The sequence below is a fragment of the Marmota marmota genome, unplaced genomic scaffold (genome assembly GCF_001458135.2).
Source record: "Marmota marmota marmota unplaced genomic scaffold, marMar, whole genome shotgun sequence".
In the NCBI taxonomy this organism is placed as follows: Eukaryota; Metazoa; Chordata; class Mammalia; order Rodentia; family Sciuridae; genus Marmota; species Marmota marmota.
The window spans coordinates 9664161-9683105 of record NW_026000130.1 but is presented as its reverse complement, the minus strand read 5'-3'; the positions used below and the strand labels follow the sequence as shown (position 1 = coordinate 9683105).

Below are 18945 nucleotides of genomic sequence, written 5' to 3'. Positions count from 1 at the left end.
TTTCCTCTGATCTGCAGGCAGGTTCAATTTGCTCCCTGATTAGGGTATCACATGGGAGCAGGGTGTCTGCTTCTTACTGTTACTGTAAATGGGGGCCAGTTTGATTTTTCCTGGTGGGAGGTTCAGTCCAAGGAAGACACAAAGGCTTTGGAGTCTGCCTCTATCCACTGGGTCTGTAGCTGCAGTCACTTCCCTGTCTTACTATCTCCCCTGGAAAGCAAGGACTGTAGCACCTCCCTAGTGAGTCCCTGGTTGAAGTCCCTAGACCCTCCTCCCAGCTTGGGAGGCATCTAGTCACCCTCTCTTTTATGGGCACCCACCAAGAAACCTGCATGGTTTCTTGAAAGAAATCAGTCATGGGACACTGTTTCCCCACATCCTCAGGAACAGTTGGCCTGACCTGCATGTTTCTAATGCATTCGGGGGAAGGTGCCTCAGGACGTCCCTAGTCAAACAAGCTGAGAGGTGCTCCCTACATTCCTAGGCCCTGTCACCTCTTTGCAGTGAGATATGCTAATGTCATCCATGTGTGTGTTCATGTCCTGGGGCTGCTATAAACACATCACCACAAATTCAATGGCTTAAAACAGCAGATATTCATCTCTCACATTCTGGGGTCCAGAAGTTTGAAATGAAGGTATAGGCCAGGCTGCACTCTCCAGGACCTTCTAGAGGAGGATTTTTTTCTGTCTCCCCCTGTTTCTGATGGCCCTGTGAGTTCCTTGAATCCTGTCCACATCACTTCAGTATGTACCCATCTCCTCCATGTGTTTTTGTGCCCTTATTTGTCTCTTACAAATGTCTCCCATCAGATTTATGGCCTATCCCAATCCACTGCAACCCTAATTATATCTGCAAAGACCCTATTTCCAAGTAAGAACACATTCTGAGGTTGCAGGCAGTCATGAATTTTGGGAAGTCTCTATTCAACCCACCCAAATATATTAATTTACATTCACTCAGATGGGCATTCACTTGAGTGCCCACTGCATACCAGGCATTTTTCTGGGTACTAGGGACACTGCAGGAACAAACGTTACACCCACATGGAAGTGCATCTTGGAAGAGGTTATAGATGATAGTAAGTGAATTATTTCAGACATCAAGAGATGCTTAGTACTAGGGATCAGGAGAGACCTAGAAGGAGTTAAGAGAGAGGGCCCAGTGAGTGTCCACCCCTGTGCTGGAACACAGCAGGCTTGGTGGGGATACTAGTGCTCTCAGGAGAGTACAGGCACCACCCTGCCCTGGATTACCCTAGAACCCACTTTGGAAAATGCCAGCAAGGAGCTTGGAGGGAATGGGAGCCAGTATCTAAGGCTAGCAAGTCCCTGGGTGGGATATCCCAGAGCTAAGTGGGCACAGGTATGCATTATCATCAATACTGAAGGACTATTCCTCCATGTTGGACTCTGCTAAGGCTCACACCAGGGAAAAGGTTGGCATACATGTAGAAACAGATCAGAGTAGAGGGCTGTACAAGGTGAGGCTTTCCCTTGTTCCTAGGGACTAGCCTGCTTATGTGGTATGAGTCATTCCTGCCAAATACTGGGACCCACACTAATCCTTTGTGCTGGGGCAATAGAGTCCTTCGTGCCCCCAGTGTGCAAGAGGCACCACCTACCAGCCATTGCTAATACATAGATGTGAGCCAAGTTGCTGCTACTCAAGCACTCAAGCCCCTGTGACTCAAGTTCAAGAAAACATGTGTAGGGCACTGGAGGACACCGGGTACCCACTGCTGCCAGATGCAACCCCCACACCCTGCCAGGTAGATGTTCTAAGGCTCCCCATGTTGAAAAGGATTATGAGACAGCTCTGGTGGGGCTTGCTATCAGAGTTTGTCCCCTTCCCTGCTGGATTGTACACAATCCATCAAAGTAATGGCTTCTTTTGTCAACTGGCTCCAGCCCACTTAGCTGGGCAATGCAGTTGCTAGGCCTCTCTGCCTGTAGACAGTTTGGATGTGGTGATCTGTGTGCAGGCTTCTGTTGAATCCTGTGAGTGCTGTACCCTAAGACAAAAACTGTTTTCTTACCAGCATAACACTGTGTGCATCTCTGTGCATCCTATGACGCCTCTTTTGCACCCACCAGTTGAAGTTTCTTCATCTGCACTAACACAGTTCCAAGTCTCCAAGGCCTATAACAATGTGATAGAAATGATAACACTTCGAACTATATTGCCAGAAATACATGACAAATACAAAAGCATTCTTTGTAGCTTCAAAGGTCATTTTTGAGCAGTACAAAGAGTTAACACCCAGTGTTAGACCAGAGCTGGGAAGAGCTCTGAGGATTGGGGGCAGGGGGATATTGTTTAATGAGATATTGTGTGCTGTGTGTGTGGATGTTTCCGCAGTTAGTCAGGCCTGGTGGAATGCACAAGCTGCTTTCCTGAGTTTATCTCTGCAGATCTCTATTCATTTCTGGAATGCCAAACAACATCTGCATTTCCTGCTGCAGAAGTGACTGGTAGCAGATCCCAGGTCTACACATGCAGGAAAACCCAAGGCAGGGAGTATACCCTGGGTTGGGGGGGTCTCCTACAGTATGATACTTTGATTTGAGATTTGTCATGGGCTGTGACATGCACTTCAAGGCGTGTATCAGGAGCATATGGGCTACTTGAGGATCATTTTAGCTGAAATCTCAGTTAATGGGAATGGAGCAAGGATCTCTTTTGAGGTTTGTCATGGGGACAAACCTTTGAGTTCATTAACATGAATAAGGGATTCAGAGAGAAGACTTGAGTGAGTGAAAGTGAACTGACTGAGCCCATTAGCAGTTCATTTTCTGTTCCTGGAAAGAGGGTCATAAGCACAGGTTTCTCCCCAGAGGAGGGTGTAAGGAAGCCATTAAGAGAATAAGCAAACCAATGAGGGTCTTGGCATTCCTGCACCTTCTCACCATGGGAGAATCAACCTCCAGTGGAGAAAGCTCTCAACTCACTGCCATTCTGTGGAGTTTCATCAGGGAGCTGCCCATGAGGAAGATGATGGGTGGTGCCCTCTCTAATGTGGTACTGATATAACCTTGAGTTTCTTCTATCAGGGGCGGCCTGAGCTGACACCCACAGCTATCATGGCAGGGAAGCTTCTGGCCCAGCGGCTCTTTGGACAATCCTCAGACCTGATGGATTATAACAATGTGAGTTCTCTTAAAGAAACCCAAGTCCAGCCTGGAAAAGGCTAAGGCTGGATCTTCTGGAGTGGGTAGGGTATGTGTGTGCTCTTGTATGCCTGCACTTTCATGGTACATATGTGCATATGCAAGTGTGAATGTTTTGTACACATATATGAGCACATGTTTATGGTTTAGTCCAAGAGTGAAGCCCAGGAACTGTGAATAGATCCACTTGCTGTGCTTGCAGCCTGCCAGCCACTGTGGCTAGGGCCCTGGCCTGTGATCACTTCTATTTGAATTACACAGTGGAGACTTTCAATTTTGGGGGTCTAGAGGCATACCTGACTCCAGACCTGCTTTTTAGGTTCCCACTACTGTCTTCACTCCATTGGAATATGGCTGTGTGGGGTTGTCAGAAGAGGAGGCTGTGGCTCACCATGGACAAGAGCATATTGAGGTACATTTGTGGTTCTCACCCCCACAGATGGTCCTTCCCTGGATGGAAGTCCTGTGAACAGGGGTATTTATGTCCCTGCTTCCTGTGAGCTGTGGCTTGGCAGGGCAGGATAGGGGGATCCAGAACAATGGCTATGGAGGGAACACACAGGACAGAAGCATTGGAAGGCAGCTCTAGAAATGAAGGAAGGCAGAGGCCTCTGTCAGCTTTGGTGTGGGCTGAGCCTCAGCTTCTGTGATCTCAGTGGCCATCTGCTATTGCATGTCATGTGACTACAGAAGGGCCCCAAGATGCCTCATTCTGAAGCTGAGTGGTCCAGCAGCCTCTAGCTTTCATGCCCAGCTGTGCTACAACACATCAGGGGTCCTCACCTTGGTACCAGCAGCTCCCTGCTAGAGTCTCAGGGCATCAAAGTACCAGCCCCATTCCAGCATGAAGAGTACTTGTCACAGAAGACCTGAGGGCCCATATGCCTCTGTGGTTCTCACCATCTCACAGGGGCATGGTCTCTCTCAACCTGGAATAGCTCCTCTGGGGTGTTCTCTGACCACTGTTCCCCTTTACTCTGCCCTCTTACCTAAGGCTGCCCCGTCCCCTCCTACCTGTACCTCTGGGCATTCCCCCAGCAGCTCCAGCAGGCATGATCCCATTTTGCCCCAATCCAAGCTTCCAGTCCTCTTCCCAGACTTTTTAAATCCTTGCAGGCCTCAGTGGCCCAGACTCAAGCATTCATCCCAAAGAAAGGAGCTTTTATAGGGCAAGATTACTTTTTGGGGTCTGCCCTGGCAGGTGGGCTATGGCCCCCAAGGTGGCCACAGAATATGTCTAGGTGCTCTGAAGGGAAGTTGGAGGCTTTGAAACTTGCCAGGCTGTGGAAGCTGAAAGCCTTCCATGTGGTTTCATCTTCCTGCTACAGCAGCTTGCAGGCGGTAGGGGAAACCAGACCCCATGTGGCCTGGGCAGGGAGGTCTGTGCCATTCAGGAATGAGTCACTGGACTCCAGAGCCTGGCCCTTCCCCTGCACCTCAGGCCCCTCCATCACTAGGAAGCATCTGACAGGCCAGCCTTCCCTGCAGCACTTTATTTGCTATTTTTGTTTGATTCATCATAAGTACACTGGGACATGTGTTCATGGCATTTTATAATGTTATTTTATGTTTCACAATGTTGAATGGCCAAATACTCTTTGTTTGTTTTCTTTTCAGTTCTGTCTTACTTAGAACAATATTCTCTGAAGCTCTATTAATTAATAATGGCTGTGTAGCACATGTGAGGGCCCTGCTCATTTTTTACTCGCTGCAGCCCCAAATGTGCTGTCGGCCCTTCATGGGTGCTGAAAGCCTCTGTTCGACAGCTCCAGTGTGACCGTAGCCTGCCCTAGCCCTTGGCCACCCTGTGTCAGGCCCCTCCTCCTCACTGAAGTCAAGGCCAAACCAAGGACAGAATGCCCAACAGAGGACCATTAGCCCAATCCTGCTTATGTGGGCAGGCTGGGCAACCCCCACACTGGCCACTGCTGCAGTTACCTTGTCCAGTTTAAATTGTCATGGGGGACCTGTGTCTACCCAACATTTGCTCCCAAGGGAGTGCACCAATGCCCTGGCCCAAGCTCATGATGCATCATGGTGAGCAGTACCTGAGCAATCTAGTGTCCTGCTGCATATAGTTACAGGGGTTTAGGGCCTGAGCAGGAGAGGGTCTGTCCTGCAGATTGCTTGGCTGCAGGTACTGGCTTCTTGTGCATGGGAGAGGTGAACACACTCTGCAGCAGACTAGGCTGTGTTCTCACCCCACATCACAGTTTTGAGCCAAGTGAATAATTCTGGGTCCCTGAGAACACATCTACTCCTTGCACCCTTCCTGTTGGATCCAAAAAATACCCATAGGACTGGTTTTGCTGTGGCTGCTAATTCCAGGAACTGGTATCTTGTCACCCAGGTTTATCACGCATATTATAAACCACTAGAGTTCACAGTGGCTGAACGGGATGCATCCCAGTGTTACATAAAGGTGAGTGTCTTTTGGGTCCAGCGCTGAGGTGTGCAGGGGGTTGGAGGAAAGGAGGGAAAGAGCTGGCAACAGAGGTGGGTGAGATTTGTGATGCCCCTCTAGCAAAACAGTTGGAATGTCTGAGGGTCACTAGTATCCCCAGAGGTGGGACATAGTTGGGTCCCTCCTTTGGCCTGGCTGCCACTGAGATACTCTGTTTTTCAGATGGTGTGCCTGAGGGAGCCCCCACAGCTGGTGCTGGGCCTGCACTTCCTCGGCCCCAACGCTGGTGAAGTTACTCAAGGATTTGCTCTGGGGATCAAGTAAGTCGGGAGGAATTTCGGCCGTTATGCGTTGCTCAGACTGGGTGTCCCTCCTAGTGTTGGCAGCACTACAGTGGAAAGCCTGCTGGGTTTCATGTTGCTTTCATGTGGCCTTGCGCATGTTTCCAACACGGATTCTTTAGGTTCCCCTCAGACATGGCAGGTTCAGTGGGAAGAGAGGCAGCTTTCTTCTCTAGCCAAACACTGTTCAGGCAGAGCCATGCTACATGTCTGCTATGGCTGGCTGCCTGGGGATCATTGTGGCCCTGGGTCACTGTTTAGGCCTTTTCTACACAGTCAGAACAAGCAGAATTGGTCTTCACTTCCCCAGCTGAGCCCTCAGGTAGTTGAGAGCAAGGTCCTGGTTTCAAGTGAGCCAGGAAAGAGCCACAATGGAGTGGTTTTGTGTTTTCTGGGGCTTGGGCTTTTGCCTATGTCCTGGACTAAAGCTGTGTTATATTTTTGTTTTTCAGTGCTAGGGATCAAACACAGAGTATTGCATGTGCTAAGCAAGCATTGTACTGCTGAGTTACATCCCAACCCCATCATGCCATGTGTTTTGGGGATTCCAGGGTCTAAGGAGCCATGCAATGGCTCTGGGTGGGGTAGGTTGTCTATAACAGTTGGAGGCTAGAGCATGATCACCTCTCTGCTGGATCTCTTAGGCAGAAGGGCTGGACAGGGTGGAGCTGTCTGTGCATGAAGCAAAGGTTAGAGGCACAAGAACAATTTAACACAAAGAGAAGGGTATGTGGACAGATGGGGTCCAAAGTATGCTGGGGCATGAGTATAACTAAAAGCCAGCCTTAAGGGTAAGAGGTCTGGGTATAGGGAAGGCAATGAGGGCTGGGGCAGGAGAGCAGAGCCAATATGTTGAAAGGTTCCATGGACAAGATGGAGGGTCTGGGCCAGATGCTCTGGGGAACCCCCATTCTCCCCAGTGGGCTGTCTAGGCCTTCACAGGGCTGAGAGCATTAGACTCCACCATAGCCCATCTAGCCCATATGTTGGAGCAATGGCTTGAGTTGTAGGGATCAGGTTCTCCCAGGGTATAACAGAATAACTAATAGGGAGGTTTAGGTCTGGAGTGGGCTCATATCCTTGGAACATGTGTCTGTGTTCCCTAAGTTGCAGAGCCATCTGTGGCAGAGTTATCATTTGGAAGTCCAGTCCTTAGTAACCTTTGGATAGAACTCATGAGCCTCATGTAGCCTCCCTTGCTGAGAGTTTTCCTAGAGCCTGTGGGGTGCAAGAAGAGTGACCCTTAGAGCCCGGTTCACTGACACTGTGCAAGTGATGGTAAGCTGGGGCCGTCCACAGCACTAGATCTAGCCTGGGAGACTTCTGGGGCTGACAGGGCCCAGAGTATCTGGCCCAGATCCTCCACCTTGCCCATGGAACCTTTCAACATATTGGCCCTGCTTTCCTGCCCCAGCCTTCTCACTGACCTTCCCTATAACCAGTCCTCTTACCCTTAAAACTAGCTCTTAGTTACACTTACAATCTGGTCCATCCACAAGGCTTTTGCCATTCACATGCTCTAGAATGCAAATGCTGATGCCAATACCAACACTTGGTTTCTGGAATAATTTCTGGAAAAGTCCTTTAAATTTTGGCAGCCTCTTTTTATAGTGCAACTGCAGAGAGTTGTTTTTCTTTTTTCTTTCTTTGATATAGAGAATTTAACCAAGGAGCATTTAACCACTAAGCCACATCCCACTCCTTTTTATTTTTTATTTTGCGACAGGGTCTCACTGAGTTGCTAAGGTCCTTGCTATGTTGCTCAGGCTTACTAAGCAAGCACTCTACTGCTGAGTTACATCCCAACCCCATCATGCCATGTGTTTGGGGAATTCCAGGGTCTAAGTGTCTATGTATGTGTCTATGTTGTACCTGACCACCTCCTTCCCAGAAAATGTCCAGTTCCAAATGTCTATTTGCTCCCAAGCTGCTGGGATTACAGGAGTGCCCCACCATGCCCAGCAGAGCTGATTTTCTTAATATGCAAAGAGCTGTTAACCCAAAAAGAAAAAATACAGAAAATAAATAGGCAATTCACAGGAAATAAAATAATAATAAACAATAGAAGGCCACTGTGCCCAGAAATGTAAAGTTTGGAATATTAAAATGTAATTCAAATACTGTTGAACCATCTTGGTTGATAAAGCATAAAGGGCTTAATACTGTCCTGTAATGATCATTTTCCAGGGTCTACATGGTAGAAACACTGATGCTCTGAAGCAAGCTAGTAGAGCTCAAAGACTGATATTTCAGACATGGAGTGGACCTTCCTACTACTGACTTCTTGTCTGTAATGCACACACCTATTGTTTGAGTTAGGAATTTACCCATGAGATATTCCAACACACAAGTGTATCTTAAGGAGAGCTGCCTATTGCAACCTTGTCTAATGACAAACAACGGAAGCTATCTCTGCCCTATGAGGCATCCATAATACTGTTTTCCCAAGTAGATGAACAGTGTACATTGAGTGTGTGAAGTAATGCAAGGGACATGAGTAGATGCCTTGAATACCCACCTCAGCTCTTAATCTGTAGAATTTTGGAAGGTGGGCTTGGGATCCTGGATGAGGGCCAGGTCTCAGAAGTTCCAGAGGAAGCAAAGGCTGTTTCTTATAGGGCTAGTTGCTGAGCTAGACCAGACCCCTCCCCCATGCTCCATTGTATACTCACTCTATGCAGGCAGGATGCTGGGGCTCAGGGCACAGCCACCCACAGAGCAGCCAGCTCCCTGCCTTGGGCAGCAGGTGCTCAGAGCACTGGCGTTATGCCGCTGCATGTGAGAAGTCTGAGCAGAACTGGGATGAGCAGGAGGCCAGGCAGGTGCAGTCTACAGTAATAAAAAGTGTAGCTAAATGGTTAGAGCACTTGCCTTGCATATGCAAGACTCTGGGTTCAGTTTCTAGCACCACCAAAAAAAGAAGTGGGCTTGAGCTTACTTTGATTGGTAATTTGAACCATATCTTTTTTTTTTTTAAATATATTTTTAGTTGTGAATGGACACAATACTTTTATGTGGTGCTAAGAATCAAACCCAGTGCCTCATGCATGCTGGGCAAGCGCTGTACCACTGAGCCACAATCCCAGCCCTTGAACTATATCTTGACAGAGTGAGGGAGCAGGTCCTCGGGAAGGACCAGATGGGACTATGCCTGGTAGGACTACAGCAGCAGGAGGCCAGGCTATAACAAGCCAAGCAGAGGTTGGATGGGAGGTGGGCCAGAAGGGATTGCCACTTGGCCACTGAGGAAACTGGACATTTTCTGGGAAGGAGGTGGTCAGGTACAACATAGACACAGGCAGGTGTCCTGGCGTGGGCTGGAGAAGGCAGGGGTACTTCTAAAGCCTTCCTAGGATCAGAGTGGCATAGATATGACTCCCTGTGCTGACAGGTTCCTTGCGTATCTCTGCTAATCTTTGCATGCAGATGTGGGGCCTCCTATGCACAGGTGATGAGGACAGTAGGCATCCACCCCACCTGTTCTGAGGAGGTGGTCAAGCTACGTATCTCCAAGCGCTCAGGCCTGGACCCCACTGTGACTGGCTGCTGAGGTTAAGCCATCATCCCTGCAAGGCCAAGGGTACACGACATGCTGCTCCCCACTGCCAAGGCTCCTAAAAAGCCCAGATCCAGGTAAACAGGTTTGAGGGTAAACACATGGTTCAGAGTTGTGGGAGCCATCGGGTAGGTGGAGGTTGCACCTACTATGCCACCTGAAACAAGTGTGCTCTGCTCCCTGTGTTAAGCCCTGGTAGCCTAGAAGCATGGATTGGAGGGGAGGCCACCAAGTATCCTTACTCTCTGAAAGATACCCAGAGAGCCCTTCCTGGCCATTAAATGTTCCCCATGTTCAGGTTTTGAAAGGACAGGCTCACACCTATAGTATCCCCTGGGCAACCTCAAGTTGCTGGTCCTTGTGGGCTGCTGGCAAGAAGCTGGCCACCCGCTCCTGTCTTTTCAGAGTGCCAGCACCAGCTCTTTTCCTTCTTGCCCAGAAGGTGGAGATGCTGCCTCATACATAGCCAGCTGCCGCCCTGCACATCTGGTTCTGATACAGCTTTGCAAAGCTGGGCTGGCCAAACGGATGGCCAGAAGTCTCAGGGGTATTGCAGTGTTCATTGCAGTTTTCTTCTGTAGTGGAAAAAAATTAGTGAGTTCCTAGCCCCTAGGAAAGCATGCATATGGCCAGGGCTTTGTCCCCTGTCAGTCTGACATAACACTCTTCAAGCCCCAGCAGGGTTAAACCCTGGGGCCTACACAGTCCAGCCCTCCCTGGGTGTCCCCTATGACTGTTGACTCCTCCTAATCCTTTCTTTAGATCCCCTCTTCCTCCAGAGCAGAGGCAGAGTTGGTAGGCAGAACAGTAAGCTCCCCCTTGAGATACTCTTGGCAGACTTCATTGTCTAATCAGCTGCTGAGGGGTCCAGTGGGCAGCAGATCCTGACTAGGGGCCTTGCCTGGACATTTTGACATGTAGCTCCACCACAACCTACCAGAACCAGGGATGCCTTTGATACAGACAAACAAAGCATCTTGAGGAAACTCTTATCAGAATATTATACCTCACAGAGCTGTTTTGTTAAGATCCTGCTACAAAAATTTTATCATTTCAAAATATTTTTATAGCACTGGTGTAGGGGGAGGGGAGCATCTCTCCAGTCTACCCTTTGAGGGTCCCATGGGCAGCTGCGGGAGATGTGTCCAAACAAATGTGAGGGTTGACTTGTGCTGACTCCCACCTGTCGTTGGCAGGACTAGAAGGCGAGAATTGGATGAGTCTCTTCCCCTCTTCTGTTTGCATGGGAGCAGCGTGTATCTGCACAGATGGCTGGTGTGCCCTGCAGGGATGGCTCCAGGGGTAGTCAGCCCCCTTCTCCTCTTCTACCTGGGCTAGCGCCACTGCCCAACCCAGACCCCTAAATGCCAAATGATGACGGCCTGGGCAGAAACCCACTCTGTGGGCTGCCCATGTCCGAGCCCCCTGGCGTTTCTGGATTGTAAATAAAGAGGATGTTTTCCTAAAGTGTGTTTTGCCTATGATATCCCTGATATATATGCAGGACTGCTCAGGTAAGGTAGGGCCTGGCCAGCCCACCAGCTCCCTTCATCAAATGAGAGTAGTTTCTAGGACCTGCTGGCAAGGGAAGCCCACAATCAACTGGGGCCATCCAGAGTACAGAGCATATAAGTTCCCAGTAGCCAGTGGGTGAGAGGGGCAGATGCTGACCCTTCTGGCCCCCAGGAAGAACACAGTCCCCCCTGTGCCTCCTGGCTATCTGACCTCTCATAGGGATCTCTCTGGGGACCCTCTGCAAGGTTCCCCTTAGTTTTCTGTGTACCTCAAAGCAAGGAGGACAGCCCAAAGCAGATACTGGGCAGGGGTTGGGGCAAGTGACAGGAGTGTTTGAGACTTCTGTCCCTGAACATCAGCCACCTCATTACATTTCCATCATGGCCTCCAAGTCAGCTTGTTGGCTGCACTCTGGCTAATCCTGCACATTGAGGCTTGATGGGTTGAGGGAGCGCCTGTCTGTCACATTGCAGAGAGACAGTGCTGACAGCGCTGGGCAGGGCCCGGCATTGTGCTGAGGCTTTAGTGGCAGCTAATCTCATGTCTTCCTTAAGAAAACATCACTTAGTCTGCCGGCCTGGGAGCCCTGGATGGGACCCTGCTTGTCAGTGAACAAAGGAATGTGTTTGTACCTTAATGGGCCTACGGGAGCCTGGCTCACGGTGTGAAGCGTGTGCGGGAGCTCTCAGACGCCCAATTAAGATGCCAAGTGCTGGGCTGGGCTGGGTCCTCCTGACAAGTGCAGAGCCAGATCAGCCGTGTCCCATTTAACGCACGGCTGGTGGCACACCCCTGAAGCAGATCCTGCAGGGAAGAATCCTCTAGCCTGAGATTTTTGTCTGCCTCAGAGGCAAAGAGGTCAGCTAACACCTGGGGCCTGTGGGGGGTCTGTGGGAGGCCCCTCTGGGGGTCAGACAGGTAGGGCAGACATTATTCTGCCGCAGCAGCACCCTCTATTTTGGGGCAGACAAGAAACTTGCAGTTGGTACTCTCTGTGATGACAGAAAAGATTCAGCCTATGTGGGGTCCTCAGCATATACCAGGCAGCTCCCTGGGGTGAGGGCCTTTTGCCTTCTTGCCCACCCAGTCAGCCAGGAGTACCTGTCACTGGCAGTCAGAATGCCCACACACATCCATGTCCCCCATAGTCCCTCCAGGTGGTCTTGCACACCTTTTCCCCAGAAACAGATCTTGCATCAGCATATCTGCTCCTATAATTTCTCCTCTCATTGTGCTGTTCATCTGGCATGTGCCAACCCCTAGGAGGGATCAAAATGTCTATAACTCATATCCCAGATGGTCTTAAGTCCATTGACTCCCTTTGCACAGGGCCTTATGCACTCCTGGGAAATGGTGAGCAGGGGACTGGTCCATCTCACAGTTAGTGTTGCAGAAGAAAATCTTCCACAAAGATCTTAGGGACCACAATCACCAGGGCAACCTTCAGGGCTGGATGCTGGAGCAGTATACGCTGGCTTGGCCATGGGGTTCATTGCCCTGAAACAGGTTCAGGGAACCTTGGAGGCATGCTATTGCTCTAGTGAGGCATGAGCCCAAAAACCCCACACAGTCAGCTATGGATCAGGACCATAAGAGGAAAACCCCAACATGAGTGTGTACACATGGCAGCTCCAGTGGGCCTCTCACCCTGAGCTCCTGTGCCTGCATCAAGGTGGGGCCAGGGTCAGAAGCAGGCCAGATATGCTATGCAGTGATGGCTTCTGTCCTGGGTGTCCCTACTGCTCTAGCTCCAAGATCATGGCATGGCCAGCCCCTGCTCAGAGATTGCCCTTCCCTTCCACCCAGGAAAACACAAGGAGGGGCCAGAGTGCCACAGGCCAGGTGCTCTCCACCTGGCCCCAGGGCTGTCTCCTTGCTGCCTTTGCATGTTTTTATGGTGCAATGAAAATATGATTTTAATTCCTCAGATTGTTCCATGTAACCTGCAATTACCCTGGGGATGTCTTGCACACTTCTACTTGTGGCTCCAGGTTGCGCAAGGATAGGGGAGGGAGAGGAGCGGGCGATGGGGGTGGGGTACTATGCTCAGGGCCAAGCTGGCCCATCTCTGCCTCACCCTCCCCTGGGAAGTGGGGCAGGATCACCCATCCTCTTCTGCCACACCACACCCTTTTCCTCCTTCAGCCACCCCTACCTTGCACACTGTTCTGAAGCTCTCTGAGGGTAAGCACACAGAGGAAGGGTGACATGCGGTTATGAGGCTGAATGAAGTACTAGTAGTAAAGGGCAGGGTCCAGAGAAGTCTCTGACAAAGGGGCCTGGGGCTGACAGTAGGGTGTAGAAGGAAGTCATCATATCAAAAGGAACAGCTGAGATGTTCAGACTGAAGCCCCCCTGAGCATCCACTCTGAGCATCCCACAGCATGTTGGGATGCCCAGTTTCATTCAGTGCCAGTGGAGGGTATGTGCTTTGGCTCTGCTTTTCTGGCTGTTGGAAGTGACCTCCTGGATGGGGGCCCTCACATGTGAGCAGAGTTGCTCCTGTGAGGAGCAACTCAGCATCTGGCAGTGCCTGCAATTCAGAGTATCTGTGCCTGACTTCAGGTTTGAGCTTGTCCCTGAGGTCTGTGTGTTTGTGTGTCCCATAGTATCTTGACATACATGACTCACATCACCAGGTGGCTACTCCAGCCTCAGTGCCCAAGCAGAAGCCTGGAGGTGCCACCAGTACTTAGGCCCCAGATTACTCCCCACTCTAAGGTAGGTCTACAAGGGGAGGCCCGAGGCTACCACCTACCACTCACCTGCTGGGTACAGAGCTACCTGGAAGTTCAGGCCACCCAGGACCTACACAAGGGACACTCTGAAATGGCCAGGTGGGCTGTGCCATTGCAGGAGACCTCGTACTACAAGGCCATATTGCTGAGCCTTCTATACCCTATTCAGACTCCAGATTCCCCTGGCCCTCCTGGTCAGTGGACTCACTCCATGTGAGAGGTGTGTTCGTGTCTGCACTAGACTTGTGGGTAGAACTTGCTCCTGCCTCCCTGATTTTACCTTATATGCCTCTGGAGCCACTTCCCCTCCAACCAGGGCCCCTTGTTACCAAGCCTGACCAAACCTGTTGGCTTCCCTTGCCCTGACCTCTGCTTATCTGCCAGTCCACTTGTCTAGTTAATCCAACTTTGGTCCTGCTGAGGGTACAAGGGGAAGACAATGTGGGCTAGTCATTGCCAGACATGTGGTTGGGGATATCCGCCACCCATCAAGCAAGAAGCAGCAGTAGTGGGTGCATAAAGATGGCCGTTGGGCACTAGATGCTGGGGAGTGGGACAACACCACCAGGAGCCTAGCCCTGAGTACCAGAACCCATGAAAGCTCAAGTATATTCCTCCACAGGCCCAGTCCTGTGAAGCATGTGTGAACTAATTCTCCATTCAGATGGGATCTAAACCAGGCTTGGCTCCTGGAGGCCTACCCCCAAACCCTACTCAGACGAAAATTTCCTGGCCCCAAAGTTGAAAGCTGTGGGCCTCCTGCCAGGTGTGGGAGCCTCAGCCCAATCTAAACTGGGTTGTGTACTAGAATGGAGGTGGGGTGATGATGGGTACTATCCTTCTCCTCTAGCTATGTAGATATCCTTGACCAGGGACTGCTTGAGCAGGGCCTGGCCTTAGGGCCTAACCTGGAGAGTTATCTATAGGTCTGAACCCTTAGCACCCTTGCTGCCAGGGACCCTACTGCCTATCTATCTACAACCCTGACCCCTATTTCTTCCTCATGCTTGCACAAGGAGGTGGCTGACTGTTGTTAGAGGTTTCTAGAATCTGGTCCCTAGGCTGCCAAGGAAAAAATCACCAAGAAGCAGCCCCAAGCCCACCTGATCAGGCTCCCAGCACAAAAGATTCCTCTCTGAGGATCTCTCTAGGCTGAGAAATTCTGCCTCCTTTGCTCTTTTCCTCCCCATCAGGTTTCTCCTTGGTGTTAGTGCCACCAGAAGCCCATAACCAGGCTGGCCTGCATGGGTAGCATTTTATGTCCCACCTTTGTTTCTTCCTTCTTCTTAGATCTAGGCTTTTTATGACTGGTCATTGCATGGCCTTAGGAGCTGCCTTACATCCTTCCTGTGCCAGATGGGCATAAGTAAATAAGTATATACTGGCATCTTTGATGCCCATTCCTAGCAGAAGGCAGGCAGGAGGAGCTGCCAAGCACAGGCTTTGCCTGCCCCTGATGTTCTTCTGCATACCCAAGTTTTTGAGGGGACTCCCTGATGCTCTGCTATGGGGCTTTTCTGCTGGGCTTCTTCCAGGTTGGGAGAAGGCTCTCCTGGATTTGTGTAGACAACAACTCTGTCCCAGCTTCCACAGGGCTAGGCCATAGGGGCCCAGCTGAATGGTGTTCCCCTTGGACAGGCTGGGGAAGAAGGAGCTACCCAAAGCAGGTAGCAGGATGGCAAGGGCTTGTCCAGAATGTTCAGCTTGGGAAATAACTAGACATAGCTGGAGAAAAATTCTTCACCAAAGAACTACTAAGAGGTTGATAATTCAGAAAATGGAAGAGATATATCTCAGTGATGGTAATCTGGGAAGGCAGAGAGCTAGAGAGATGAGACTCCAGACTGCCATACCTAAATGTTCCTTAGGCCTTACCTATAACAGCCCCTGATCACAGGGCCCACCTCCAAGCCCAACACTCATGGCTGTAGTCATTGCTGCTGTTTTCAGAATCCACCACAACAGGGTGAAGGTTTGTCAAGGGCCAAGGACATACAGCAAACATGAGCTTCCACAGGCTGTGATCAGCACCCTCTAGGGCCAGCATTATAGGTCCTCAAGAAACAAGAGTGGCTGTAGGTATACCTCACTACACTGATCAGAAACTAAAGATTTCAGGCACCTGTGCCTGTCCATGCATGGTGTCGTGCCATGTCACACTCATGCCCACCATGGCCTGGGGCTACTTAGTGTCCCAACTTGCTTCTGTCAACACCCAGTGTAGGAAGCAACCCTGGGAGAGAAAAGAGACAGGACTTTGGGCCTATTTAAGCAGATGTTGCTACTTGATCCCTGTGAGCTTGATGGTGGAACAACCATCAAGAGGTCATCAGACCTGGGCCTAACAGCTGCAGGCCTTCACACTTTCCTACAGACCCACCTGAGCACTCTGAACCCACTGGGGCCTCATTTCTGCTGTCCTCCCGCTCTATCCCCCATCCCCCTTATGGCACAACTTCACTCCCCAAGAATTCTCAGGTTTCCAGGGATTCCAGGAGCCCTGCATATCCTGGTCCCCAGCCAAGCACCTGTGGTGACAAGGGCAATAAGGAGCCCTCCTCGTCCCCCTGGGGCCCAGTAAAGCATCTTAGACTCAAGCCTGCCTAATCCCAGCCCTGATGCGGTTTATGGTACTCGGGTTACCCTAATCCTGAAACCCAAGCCAGGGTTCCAGCAGCCTTCCCAGCACCATCTGAGGGGCACTCAGGGCCTTCCCAGTGGGCAGCAAGAGGACTTCCCCCCAGGAGCCATCTGTGTTTAGAGCTGAACCCAACTAGGGATGGGGCAGAGTGCTGGGCACCCACAGAGGTAAAAGAAAATCCTGACCTGGTGAACGCTAGCAAGCTCTGAAAACACCAGGTCCTTGGCTGGTTGGCTGGATCTGCTGAAGCCTCTACCCAGGAAATTCAAAGCCAGTGGCAACAACAGAAATAATAGCCAAGGCAGACCTAGTGAGGTCCCGGCCTCTAGTATTTCATGGGACAGTGATTGGGCCTTGTGGTTCCATAAAATTAAACTGTTTTTCTCCTAATAAAATCAGATCTTTTGGGATAATAACTGAGGATCAGATAACACCAAATGCTTGGGAATAAAGTAGAACCATAAAGAAGACACATTATGGCCTTGTTACGTTAGCAGCTGGGGGTTGGGAAAGATTTGGGTGCAGCTCTATGCCCCAATTGCTGGTCACTGACCCAATTGCTGGCTGCTAGTCCAGCTGAGACTCCCAGGGCCAGCTCCACTCTGGGAATGGGCACACATGTGAGTACCCCAACATGGGGAAGGATAATCCCACAGTCTCTCTGGGTAAGGCACTCAGGTCCTCATGTATCTCCAGCATCTTAATAGAATTTTCATATCCATAGATTTCCATAAGGCAGGCATATATATCTTGACCTACAAGGGTCAAGATATGGTACAAAATGTCAGGGGAGCAAAGCAATGTCAGGATGTGTTTTCTTCAGGTCCCTCACTTGATGAATGAGAAGACTATGCCCAGACTCCCCAGGACTCACTATGGTATGCAATGGTAAAGCCAGGATACCAGCATGCTGCCCCTGCTACCCTCCCCACAGAGGCCCCAGCACTAGATCCCTGCCTGTGGGAGAGTAGATGGGAGGTGAAACTTCCACAAGGCTTCAATGGCTCATTGTTCTGCCCATGATGGCTGGAATTGGGCTGGATGATTATAATAATAAAGTTTTAACAATCAGCCAGTGGTTTGGTTTCCATAGCTTGGGGAGTATTTGATTTTCAAAGTCTTTGGGAGGGGAGGCAGTGTATAAATGGAGTATGTTGTTCACATCAGTCTATTCTTTGCAAGGCAGAGTCTCCCATCTTGTGCCTTAATTCTCTCAAAAAGTGTTGTACCTGTCAGCTCCCCAGTGCCCAGGCATGTCAGGGCGGGAAACTATACCAGGAGGCCCAGACATAGTGGGAACGAGTCCTGCCTCCACCAGCTCAGACAAGCTTTCACCCTGCCCCACCCTTCCAAAGGCTGCTCTGAGAACCAGGTGCCTGCTACCATAGAGGCACTCAGTGAAGGGGGCACTCCTCTTATTTGGATTTTTCAGTGCAGCACACATCTGGCCTTGTCTTGTCTTTATATGCCTTTGTCTATCTATTCCCTCAGTCCAAAGATGTGCCTTCTTCACTCTTCTGCTCTGGTTAAGAATCACCTGTTCAGGGCTCCCGTGGAATGTTGTTTTTTTCTGTGACCCTAGAAGGGTTTTTTTCTCCTGTGTCCAAACGGGGCCTTCTTTCTTCATATCTTTATCCCCAGTATGGGTCCCTGGTAAACCGTAGGTGTGTAAAGCATGGTTGTCAACCTGACATGAAGTTTTTATGTTATACTATTATACTTTCTTCTTTTTCTCCTTCTCCTTCTTCTTCTTCAGTAATAGGGACTGAACCTCAGGGCCTCATGCCTGCTAGACAGGTGTTCTACCACTGAGCTACATCCCTACCCCTATGTTCTACTTTCTGTTTTAAAGTGTCCATGGTGCCCTCCTGTGCAATATCTAAGATCATATATTCTGTACATAGTTTGTGGAAATAGGGGGTAGTTTAGATGAGATCTGACTTTCTTCAGCTTACCTTCTCTTACATCTGATGCACTGGAGACCACCTCCATGTGAGATGAGCAGAATAACACACCTTCTACAAACATTTTGTCAGGCACCCTGCATATCCAGCCACAAAGACAGGCACTGCTGGACCAATGCTTATAAAACAAATGTACAAAGGTGCTGATCAATTGATCACAGATAGCAATGAATGATTCTAGATAAAATATGAAAGAAAACTTCTTGAAGTTACTGAAAATCAACTGAAAGCAATAGACACTAATGGGAATTCAACCACTAAAACCACAGAAAGTCCTTGCCTTAGAAGAAAAAATTGTATTCCAGGACTAAAGGATTAACTTTAGGACTAAAAGCAAAACTGCAACAGATCTATCCTAACAAACATAAACTTGAAATAGAAGGCCTGCTAGAACAAAAGTTAATACTCTTCAAAAGAAGAGGACAGAATCTAGAATCTATAAAATGCCATTTACAGTATTCAGAATGCAATTAAAAATACTAGACATATAAAGTCACATCAAAATGTGATTCTTAGCCCAAAGAAAACTCAGTCAATAGGACTTGGCCCCAAGATGACTCAGATACTGGAATTCTAAAAAAAAAAAAAAAAAAAATTTTTTTTTTTTTTTTTTTTT

General features: G+C 49.7%; 1 protein-coding gene across 16 annotated transcripts in view; it reads left to right on the top strand.

Annotated features, from left to right (window-relative positions):
- Txnrd2 (thioredoxin reductase 2) overlaps window positions 1-18945 on the top strand; it is a 124822-nt gene that overhangs the window by 46964 nt on the left and 58913 nt on the right. For 6 of the 16 annotated variants that reach the window (XM_048785156.1, XM_048785153.1, XM_048785154.1 and 3 more), the window contains exons 13-16: window positions 3054-3149; window positions 3490-3582; window positions 5521-5592; window positions 5797-5894. In XM_048785156.1, coding sequence (XP_048641113.1) covers window positions 3054-3149; window positions 3490-3582; window positions 5521-5592; window positions 5797-5894 — 359 coding nt within the window. Of the gene's footprint in view, window positions 1-3053; window positions 3150-3489; window positions 3583-5520; window positions 5593-5796; window positions 5895-9341; window positions 9565-10667; window positions 10939-18945 lie in introns of those variants that run through there. The other 10 variants (XM_015500428.2, XM_015500429.2, XM_048785158.1 and 7 more) reach the window with 8 other exon arrangements.